Source organism: Euphorbia lathyris, chromosome 9, assembly GCF_963576675.1.
Source record: "Euphorbia lathyris chromosome 9, ddEupLath1.1, whole genome shotgun sequence".
NCBI classification, from domain to species: domain Eukaryota; kingdom Viridiplantae; phylum Streptophyta; class Magnoliopsida; order Malpighiales; family Euphorbiaceae; genus Euphorbia; species Euphorbia lathyris.
Window position 1 is genome coordinate 62453721 of NC_088918.1, and position 11780 is coordinate 62465500.

Sequence of the window (11780 nt, forward strand, 5' to 3'; positions counted from 1 at the left end):
ATTCTTGCCCCCATCGCCATCCCTTAGGGCCGCTCCTTGCTTAGGCCTTCTTACCCCGGCGCCACCCACTCCGGACCGGGTCGTTACAAAATGGAACTAGAACATTTGGTGAAGTTCAGAAGCAAAAGGAACTGGAACATTTGGTTTTCACCATCTTCATCACATCCCAATCAACCCTCAATGTGATTGATGCCTTTGTATTCAAGATAAACGGATCACTGTGATTGATGCCTTTGTATTCAACCTTTATAAAAAAATCAAGTCATTTTTAGGGAAATAATGAAAGAAACACTTCGCAGAGAGCGAATCTGCGAAGCAAAAAACAACTGAAAAATGATGATTTGTGCTTCACAGAAAGCGAATCTGCGAAGTCTGTGAAGAAAAATACACCTGAAAAATGATGATTTTGCTTTGCAGGCTTCGCAAAATGTGAAACAAAATCATTCTGCGAAGCCATTTTATGAAGAAAATATTACTTTAGATGATGATTTTGCTTTGCAGAATTCACAAAACGTGACACAAACTCATTTTGCGAAACCATTTTTTGGAAAAAGATGAAAATGAAACAGGAGAAATACAGTAAATACTACCTTATTTCTGCCTTTTGTCATTGAAATTGACAATAAACATATGATAAACACATAAAAACGTCGAATAGCGATACTTTCTATTCGCACAAGAAGAAACAAACCAAGAGACGAAGAAGAAACAGGAAGATGAAGAACCATGTCTTCACAAAAATAGGGAGACAAAGAGAGGAAGAAGAGACAGGATGATGAAAAAATGGAGATGATTCGCACAATATAAAAGAAGGGGAAGATAAAACGACAGACATAAAAGGGAAGATGAGACGATGAAACTGATAGAAAAAAAATGAAAAAGACGAAAGATTTGGAGTATTTTGAAAAAATCACAAATATATAGTCTAGATATATAATGACTTGAATAATTAATCTAAATATGTAAATAGACCTTCAATTTACCCCAATTTTATAATTTTTCCATATATTAATTATACTTTTTTTTTTAACTATGTAAACCTTTAAACTGAACTGTCTTTTTGGAAGAAGTAAAATTTTTAAACACAACATTAATCATTAATCTATTCAATTTTAAGAATTAAACTCATACCCCCATAATATAAGAGAATTGAAGAATTAATATTGCATAAAGAAATTTAAAAACTTTGCTAATTTAACAGAAAATTCTAAATACTTACACTTTTTTTTATCAAGCTAAGGAGACAACGACAGCCATCGAAAGGAAAGTAGGGTGCCCAAAAGAGGATAATAACACTAATGATCCTTTAACTATCACAAAAAGTAAAAATATAATAAATCTTAGGGTTAAGGTGCAAAAATACCCCTAACGTTTTGGATCAGGAGCAATTTTACCCTTAACGTCTAAAATGGTGCAATTTTATCTCTAATGTTGGAAGCCAAGAGCAATTTTACCCCTAACGTTAATAAATTGGTTCAATTTGAGAAATAATTCATCAAACTGTTTCTCGGTCATGAATCTTGTCATTTACACTTCACACATGCGTTATTTTATCAGTAACAAATCACAAACATATGTTGGGATGTGAAAAAAATAAGAAAAAAATATTAAAAATATACTGTCTTTTGTACGAATTAGATAAAAAAAATCAAAAAATTCACCGAATTTATAAATATTAATCTCTAATTTTATTATTAAATTAAAAAAAAACATTATATCCCTTTTTTTTAGAACAAATTGATATGCAATCGGTGCAAAATAAAGAAAAAAATGACTGTATTTTATAATAATGTTTGAAATTGATTCAATTTATCAACGTTAGGGGTAAAATTGCTCTTGGCTACAAATATTAGGGGTAAAATTGCACCATTTTGGACGTTAGGGATAAAATTACTCCTGATCCAAAACGTTAGGGATATTTTTGCACCTTAACCCTAAATCTTAAATCCTTATTCAGAAAGACATAACTTTGATTTCAACCATGATCTTTTATCAAACCAATATTATGTCTAACAACAAACACGTTCACAGAAAATATCGCTTGAATGACATGTAATAAAAAACACATGCCAACAAATAAAAAAGATAAATCAAGAGTTTCACCATCTAGAAACTTGTTTAAAGTGACTTATTGACCCCTGAACTTACTAAAAATGACATTAACCCCTTGAACTTGCTTTCAAATTGACCAAATCACCTCTTATTACGCTTTAAGTCCAAAAGGCTAACGGGACATCTTTACAATTGATTGGGCCAATCAGTTTTTTCTGAACTAAGTTAAAGAAACCCTAATGCATGAGTGAAACCAATAGTAAATGGGGAAATCAATTTCCTTCACTCAAGGATAATTGCAAGGCATGCTCTGCTTCCTTGAGAAATAATCTGGTGAGTTCCTTCTGCCCCCTTCTGTACACCACACAAGCCCTCCTGTTTCTGAAAGTGATGAGAGGAAGTTTTATTTCATACTGAATGATGAGAGGAAGTTAGAAGAGGCAAAAACAACTTTGAATAGAGGTGGCAATCTAGGTTATCGTATAGGGTAAATAACACTTATAGCCGCATAACTTGATCTTACTTTCTTTATGGTCCTGAACTTCAAAACCGGATATAAAAATTCATGAACTTTGTCCTTTACTAACATAAAAATTTCTAACCTTTTACCACTCCAATAACATAATCTCCATTGTAGAGGTGATGAAAATGATATTTTTAAACACTTTAATTCTTGAACTTTGGTTTTGAGGTGATTTAGATGTTTGCTAAGGAAAGAGAGAGTAATTATTTAGAGAAAGGAATAATTTCGAAAATGTGGTTCATTCTTGGACTTTCCATTATGTTAATAAAAAGCAAATTTCAAGGACTTTTATGTTCTGTTTTGAAGTTCAGAGACTGTAAAGACATTAAGGCCAAAGTTAAGGGATCATGGGTGTAATGTACCTGCTATTTACATATTCTGTAGATAGATAATAGTGTCATTATTGTGTCGACACCCCTAACTTTGAATGGTAAAGAATATAGAGCTCAGTATCTATAGACAAAAAAAAACATGGAAGAAACTCATATTTAAGCCTCTGGTCAATTCTATTTTTACTGATTAAGCCCCTAATCCTTTAAATAGATACATTACTCCCTTGATCAATTAATTATGAACACATTAAACCCCTGATCTTCTAAATGGATACATTAAGCCTGATCAAAAAAATAATTGATCAAGGATATGTATCCATTTAAAAGATCAAAAGCTGAATCAGTAAAATTGAATTGATCAAGGGCTCAAATATGCATGTTTCCATTAAAAATAAGGACTTGGGATTGGGCATTTTCCATTAAAAATAAGGACTTGTGACTTGGTGAAATTATGTTACCTCCCATCGTTTTCTGGGCTTTCAACAAACTGGGCATTTGCCAGAAGTTCAGAATCACAGCTCTCTGGTCCAGAACCCTCTTCAAGATCCACCATCCTTGCAAGCAGAAAAATAAAAGCACGGAGTAAAAAAGATGTCTTAAGCTACAGGAATCATGCTTTTGGTATATTGTCTAGATTTCACTACGATTACTTCATTTGAAGTAGATCAACAAGCAACTGCAAAGCTCCAGAATCCCCACATGCCTCCCATATTGCTGCTCTAACTTCTGAATCAGTTGGTTGTCTCTCCCCTTCAGTTCCAACAAGCTTTAAATAGAAAAATATAAAAGAAAAAATTCAATTGTGGGAAGAACTAAAAATCATTACGAGCTAAGTTATCTGGAAATGGTAACAGATATGGAAATGGATACAGAAATTGAAACTGATATAGAGAAACGATATTTCTAAATAATATAAGAAACGGAAACGTGTGAGAAACGTATAAATAATAAAAGTATAAGGATATGTAAGTAACTTTTTAAATTGAAGGATGTATATTCTATTTTCTTATATCTATGTTCAGAGAAATTACTCCCTCCGATCTTAAATAGATGTCGTTTTAGGATTTTTAATTTGGTCTATTTTATATGCTGTTTTGTATTACCAATGCACTTTTAACAATATTTTCTCAAGTTTACTTTATTTATGATAAGGGAGAGGTTTAATAGTTAATGCAAATAATTCTAATTAAGCCATAATAATTAAGAAGAAAGAGAAATTCCGCATAGAAAGTAGAGTTTTAGGAGAGAAGTATTAAGGGTAAATTAGTCATTTTGATAGTCTAACTAATATTTTATTGGTTTGTGAAAAACCTAAACGACATATGTTAAAGACCAGAGGGAGTATATACAAGTCACATAAAGGAGGGGAAAAAATAGAGTTTTTTTCATTTTCAAAGCTTGTAGAAGATCATCCAAAAAGTTTTAGGGATTTAATGAATATATGATTAGTATTGATCTACTTCTGAGAACACATTACATCCTAGGAAACAAGTTTCCAATTTTCTTAAATTACGGAAAAGTGATCCGAAACATTTTGTGTGAGTTTCCAAAACGTTTCCCCAAAACGTGAACGCTTTAAGATCAAAGTTACATGCAATGTATATTAGTATTGATCTACTTCTGATAACACATTACATGCTAGGAAACAAATTTCCAATTTTCTTAAATTAAGGAAATGTGACCCGAAACATTTCGTATGAGTTTCCAAGAGTCAGTTTCCGAAACGTTTCCCAAAATGTGAACGCTATAAAATCAAAGTTACGTGCAACATATATTACAACTGCTGACTGAATGTTTTTTCTAATATATGTGCAGTGCAGATATTGTGCTGTACTGCTGCCCATAATACGGAACATAATTGATGGAAGAAAAGATTTCAAAATACCTCTTCGAGCAATGAGGAAACCTCATACAGTTCAGCTTCCTGCATGGCTAACGTCCGCAATGTAGTTAAAAAGTCCTCAGGAAAGACTAGTTTACTTATGTAAGAGGGGTTCTTGCGCTGACCACTCCAACTGAAGTTGCAAATTTTATCGTTCTGGCACTTCTCATTGCTGTCACTTTTTGAGGTGTCTACTGGGAAAAACCCATGATCTAGTAAGCTTTTTGGTAAAAGACACCGCATTTCAGCTTTCTGTGAACGGAAGCGAGGATGGAACGGTAAGAAATAGTTCTATGAAATGTTATCAGATTTTCACTAACTTAACAAAGGATATAGAACCAACCAGACCATTTAGGAGTCACAAAAGGCTAACCTGTGCTTCTAGAAGCTGCAGTTTAGAGTCTGAAAAGGGAACATTTTGAATTGCTTCTGCAGGATAATGAACCTGCAAGCATTAGACAAGCAATGTATTTGTCATACAATCCACTGGCTAACATCCAGCAATTTGACTAAAAGTATGGTTCTAACTTCTAAAACTCATGAAAAATTAAAAATCCATCTCAACAGCCCAGATGTTCAAAGAAACTTCCTCCAGGCTTCACTTGAGTGCAGCAGCTTAAATAAACAATGAAAATGACTAAAGTCTACAAGCGAAAATAGGATATAATATATTTATGGCCCCTAAACTATAACACTACTAACATTGTGGCCCGTAAACTTGATTTCCTGAGGGAAGTCCTTGAATTTTACATTATTGTAGCATTGAAGTCCAAATAAAAGAAAATACTTTTGAAAAATTAATGAAATGGTGACTAGAAAAAGTTCGACTACATCATTGACTGTTTTTATCAATGTCACCATAAATTATGGTCAAATACCTATTTCTACGTTATCATTTCATTAATTTTTAAACGAATTTTATTTGATTTTGGTCTTTAATGTAACAATTAAGTAAAGTGATATGTCAAGAAATGAAAGTTTAGGGGCTATAATGTTAGTAGTGATATAATTCAGGAGCCATTGTTGTATTTTACCCAAAATATTCATATAAATTACTTACCATGAGATAGTCATCTGTATTATTGTCAATCACAAATCCGTATAGATACAGTAACTCCTGCATCAAAATACAAGAACATTGCTTTCAATTTGAAGGATAACCCTACAGCTGCTATTGCAAAATCATTGCAAGAAATAAAATACAAAAAGGCAAAATAGCTATAAGACAAACAGAATCTAATAAAATAACAGAAAGATTGAAGATAATACTTCATCAGATTATATTTCCAATCATTTACAAGCTCTCGCTGCAAAGACTTGTGGATATAACGGATAATTAAGGGGCTATCAGCGCATTTTAATTGCATTGCCAAAATCCAATACTCAAATGTTCCTAAAAATCATCTGCAGCTCATTGAATTCAAAACAGAACCAAGAAGACAGAGGAGAATGTTGATTAATGGTAACCTAAAAGGACATGCACCATGAGTGCACTTGTGAAACTAGAGCTACAACATAGCAAAAGTAAGCAGATAAGGGAAACCCTTGAACAAAGTAAAAGTTCTGACAACATCCATAATCAAGAAAAGAAAATAGATTGAGCAAGTTAATAGAAAGCTCCATCGAAGACTACTTTAATGTTAGAATATGCCATATTATAACATGTTCCAGAAAATGTATAACATATAATTTTGTTGAATTTGATAAAATAGCACAATCATTTCGAAAGCAAGAAATCCTAGAAAGTGGTGAATACATCTGTAGACAAAACTGCAAGCATTGAACAGTGTGCAAAGAAATATATAGGGGTCAGTTAATAAGGTAACTTCACAGTGTGAAAAGAAATTACCTCATTGCCTTTGTTACCATAACTAATGGAAATCTCTTTCTCAATTTGGAAGGGAGTTTGTTCAGCTTTCCATTTGGTACAAACAAAAAGTCATGAAGAAAACGTAATCAATATGAGCAGTAACTGTTAAAACTAAATGAAGTTAAGAGTTAAGACTATCCAAAACTCATATTTAATACATGTCTGTGAGGTTTGAACATATAGATATAAAAAAGAACAATACCAGAAAGAAGGAACATGGAGACCGGAACTCCAGTCACTGAGCCAGTCCCATCAACCTCCCATGTCGCTGCTGCCTTCAAATCTACATAACCATATTTGCAACAAATAAAACACAAAAGTATCAAACCTCGCAATTGACTGCATTGTCACAGCAACTACAAAAGGCTATGAAGCAGAGAATTTGAAATATTCAGATGGAAAAAATTTCATAACTAAGTACTTGCCTTTGAACAAAGTAAAAAGGTTGCAAAATGGAAAATCAATTTCGATCAACAGTTACCAAAATTACAGCCTCTGGGACATGTATGTTACTGGAGGTAAAAAAACATATGAGCTAATTTACCCAGATTTCATAAGAAAAAAAACTGGCATACCATGGTTGCAAAAATCGATGCCAGGAACAAGACCCTCTACCCAAACTGTCTCTCCTGGAACTGAAGCAGAAACCTCTCCACTGACTTGAGTGTCAATTGCACGAACCTTTAATTCTGATATAAGAGGGGTAGTGTTAAAAGCACCATCAAATCCGTTACTTGTAAACTATATAATCATACCCGGAGGAAAAAGATTATCTCACTTGTTTCATCCTTTTCATTAATCATGCCTCCATCAGAATCACCATTGAAGGATAGCTCAGGGTTGTCAGTAACAGTAAATTGACTGCCTTGAACCTCTTGAACTTGGGGAAATACATAAGCACGTGGAAAGGGAATGTTCAGCGCACGACTCCAAAATACAGAATTTGCCCTAGCATAAAAAAATTGTGCAAGATTAACAAATGAAAGTAGAAGAAAGATCAACAATCTAAATAAAGGAAAAAAAAAATCTAGCAGAAGTGGCTTACAAAATACTTACCAAAGGAAATCCTCAAAAAGAACTTCACTGCAAAGGAAAAACATAACAAAAAATCTCAGGTTTTTATGCAGAAAATGTTGTTCCTTTTTATGTCTTACTCATTCTATATGCATTACTGAAAGTATAACATATCAGCGACTGGAAAGTCTAGGGATTGATTGTGAAGTTTCCCTATTGCAAATTCTATATTCTGTTATTTCGTTGTTTAGTATTAGCAATCTGTGGGTTGTGTTTCCTATATAGTAGTATTAGAAAGTTGGTAGGAAAGTGCTTCCTAATTAGGATGTTACAGCTGTCCTTGTAACTGCCTTGTTCTTCCTATTTAGGAGGAAGTGCTGTAGGTATTGGTTATGGATAGGTAGAACAAGCCAGTTACAAGGACAGCTGTAACATCCTAATTAGGAAGCACTTTCCTACTTAATTTCTAATACTACTATATAAGAAACACAACCCACGATTGCTAATACCAAACAACGAAATAACAGAATATAGAATTTGCAATAGGAAAACTTCACAATCAATCCCTAGACTTTCCCATCGCTGATATGTTATACTTTCAGTTAACATAGAGTGCAAATGAATTGACAAAATATATACCAAATCCACCAAGCAAAACTTTGATTTCTACTTGTGTGTTAGTTATATCCCTAAGATAATCCATTATGCTCAAGAAGAACCAGGAACAAAGAACCACAAGGGTACTTGGAGAGCATATTTGAACTTTATACGTACCTTTCTGACTCCCCATCTAGATTTAGAAGTTTCTTCACCAAACCCTTTACTTTGTCGTTGTATAGAGAGAGCAACTTTTTCTTCTGTAACATAAATCTGTCTTTTGTCATATATGCTGTGCAGTTAAGTTCAAAACCCCCAGTCAATCAGCCATAGTATGCAATAATGGAATCAGGTATAATAAAGTTCAAAGCTACATATGCACAGAATTGATTTTGTAGGGGGGAAAAGGAAGTAGAGTTGCTAGCAAAAAAAAGGTGTACTGCAGTTTAGCTTTATTAAGATAAATGCAACTTCACATTTTAAACCCAATGTCTAGACAATGAATAAATAATGCATGATAATAAAGCACATATGAAGAAGTGGAGCATGAATTGAACTGCACCTGATGCAGCGTTCATCTTGAAAAGGGCAAAAATGTCAACCATCCAATGGCAGAAATAATAATACTAGACAATGGAAAGTTCAGTTTATGAAGTTCTGAAAAGGTGTCATCAGCCATGGTGGTGATACCTATTCTCTCTAGTGCTCAAATTGTATAGTCTTATTTTATATTCTCGTCAGTACTCAAATTTTAGAGGCTTATGTTACACAAAATAGAACAATTTTTTGTGGGACACAAGAACACAAGGCGGGAAAGCGTTAATGATTGACCTGCATCTCAGTTGCTCGATATAAAGTTGTTCCCTTCAGCTCTAATAGCTCTTCATCAGTAAACCAAAGTGGATTTCCAAAAGTGGAAGGAAGCATGTCAAGGTACCTATTGTGTTGTTTCACCCAAAATCAATCTCAATCATTTATAAACACATGAAATTGCTAATAAAATGAAAGAGAATAAAAGTTCTGAGAATTGCATTAGATACATACGGTTTCCAAGAAGACTTCTTTCTAAGTCGCTCCAACATTAGAAACAAAACCATCAAGAACCTGTCATCCACTTCTCCTTCTTCAAACATAGCTCTACATTCAGGTCCAATAAGAGGATCTTGCAATACTCTCATTGGAGTTATTGCCAAATCCAACGGAACAACAACCAGGATTCCTGAAATTTCACGAATTTTCTTTTTACTTGCAGAACAGAATATAAACCAATCACTGAACATGAAAAGGATGAAAATGAAATTATTTACCATCAGGGACATCATTTGCAGAAAAAATGCCAAAACCTTTATTTGGACCGCAATATTTGATGTTGCAACCTCGTAGCTCAACCTTATTCGCCTGAATTCCAGTATCCAAAAGATGAGCAGAAATGCAAGAGAAATTCAATGATAAAATTATAAAAAAATATATATCAAAAAAGGGAAGTAGACCTGAAGCCACTGGAGGAATCTTTCGAGTTTTGCTTCTTCTGCACCTGCCATTGTCTGCTCCAATCTGAGATAGTTGAACTGATTCGTGATTGACATTGTTTTTCAAAGAATAATTAAACCCCACTCTAGGGTTTAACCAGATATGCTTGAATTAAAACTTCTTGTCGTTTCGATGGGTTGGTTCAAAATTTGAGTCAGATCGCATAATCTGAATCACTTGGGTTCGATTTAAAATTACTGAATCCCTTTTATTTTAATATGGGGTTAAATGCACCACTCGTTACTTACATGGTTGTCATACTGAATTTCAATTTGTTTCAATAAAATCACTGAACTTTAAACTTTATCTCAATTAAGTCACTCCAGTCATTTTTTCTGAACTGAGATCACCGGAATGATCACGTGTCCAACATGTCATCTTGCTAATGACACGTGGCAGCCACGTCATCACCAACTGGCTGCCACGTGTCTTTTTTTTATGATTTTTTTTTAACTTTTAACTCTTCCAAAATTATCTAAATATAATTAGAGTTAAAATCAAACCAACACTATTTCGGTAAACTTAAAATTCTAATTCTAAATTCTCAAAAAAAAAAAAAAAAAAACCCATCAATTTCTTCATTCTCAAAATCCAGGACATTCTCCTCTTCTCACCCTAACCATTACGATTCCAACACCAACACTGAACTGCTTTTAAGTATTCTTTCCCTCAAGTTCGTTCATATTCTTCCATTCCCAAACGCCAGTCAGTTCTGATATCCAAACGATGGAAAAAACCAAACAACTGGTATGTGATTGTTCAAATATATTTTGTGAATTAAGTAATTAATTAGGAGATACTAATGAAAATCAAATTAACAAACCATGTTTTTTCAGCTTTTAGGTTTGATTTCATATGTAATGATGGGTTCTGGAGCATTGATGATCATTGTTTCAACCTGAACCACCATTAAAAGAAATCAAATGATAATTTTGTGAATCCAGTTATGTTCAAAAGCTTAAGGAACTGAACCACCATTATATATCATTTTCATACACATTTCATAATTTAGTATCATATATTCTCACAGTTCTTTGAAATCTATTATGTGGCTTATGCTTTTTTTTTCAATTTAATGGTTTCATACCTGTTTTGGCTTGTCTTATGTGTTTGTTTTACTTGAATTGTTTTTCTTTGATGCAAGGGATAAATCTTGAATCATTTATGTTGTTTGTTTATAACGAATTGGTGTTTCTAATTTGTAGAATTATGCTATTTGTAGCATCTTATACCTTATTAATTTTTTGTTTTCGATCTAATTGAAGTTGAAGTTCCTATCCAAGTGCCTAGAGACATGTGCGAAGAGGGGACTAAAATTGATATTGTTAGTCCCTTATAACGTAACAAGTTAGTTCCAAAGGGAGGGGATAGGAACTATTTTAAAATTTTGGTACGTTAAGGCTGACTTCTTTTCTTAGTGAAAAGGATTACACAGCGCGCTGAGTGATTTTAAGACACTAGCTTAGTTAACTTGTGACTAAGTCAGCTTCTTTCCTTGAGTCAGGAGATAGCACTTGAGTCTATTCCTGAACTCGGATACTCAATGCACACACAACTCAGCGTGACCTCTTTACTTAGTCAGTTTTCAAGCAAGCAAAATATATAAAGGAGTTTAAAGGTTAGAAGGATATTACTCAGCAGATTTATCCAGGTTCGGTCTCTATGCCTACGTCCTGTCCCCGGAACACGTTCCGAGCTTTCGAATTCTCTACTGAGCTCTTTAAAGGTAGAGCATCAAACCTTTTACAACTAGAAGCTGAGTATAACAAGAGTACCTTCCTCTATACCTCTACTCACTCCTATTCTACTGCTGAGTACTATAACCGAGTATTCAGCATCTCCTTTCTATTCTTCTAGAAATGATAATGAGATTGTCCTAAACAACAATTGCTAAGAAACTTTAGATGATTGAATAATCACTCTAGACTTTTACACAATAATATGGAAATTGATGTAAGTATTTGCTTTGTTTTTCTCACA

General features: G+C 33.5%; 1 protein-coding gene across 1 annotated transcript; it reads right to left on the bottom strand.

Moving 5' to 3' along the window:
* Positions 1 to 1968: 1968 nt before the first annotated feature.
* On the bottom strand, positions 1969 to 9901 carry LOC136206919 (uncharacterized). The gene is made up of 16 exons (XM_065998127.1): positions 9761 to 9901; positions 9578 to 9668; positions 9315 to 9489; positions 9102 to 9207; positions 8448 to 8530; positions 7716 to 7742; positions 7438 to 7607; positions 7235 to 7348; positions 6862 to 6942; positions 6639 to 6703; positions 5850 to 5906; positions 5163 to 5234; positions 4793 to 5041; positions 3558 to 3673; positions 3366 to 3461; positions 1969 to 2433 (listed from the first exon to the last, which is right to left on the bottom strand). Exons 1-16 carry the CDS (start codon positions 9854 to 9856, stop codon positions 2325 to 2327), a joined length of 1707 nt encoding a protein of 568 aa, XP_065854199.1. The 5' UTR covers positions 9857 to 9901; the 3' UTR covers positions 1969 to 2324.
* Positions 9902 to 11780: the final 1879 nt, after the last annotated feature.

Bases quoted from the DNA above. Each gene is read 5' to 3' on its own strand.
- LOC136206919 (XM_065998127.1), bottom strand. From the start codon at position 9,856: ATGTCAATCACGAATCAGTTCAACTATCTCAGATTGGAGCAGACAATG. The intron at 9,490-9,577 runs GTAAATAATTTC...GTGAAATTTCAG, and splicing joins TGCAAATGATGTCCCTGATG to GAATCCTGGTTGTTGTTCCG. The intron at 7,743-8,447 runs GTACGTATAAAG...TTTCCTTTGCAG, and splicing joins CTAGATGGGGAGTCAGAAAG to TGAAGTTCTTTTTGAGGATT.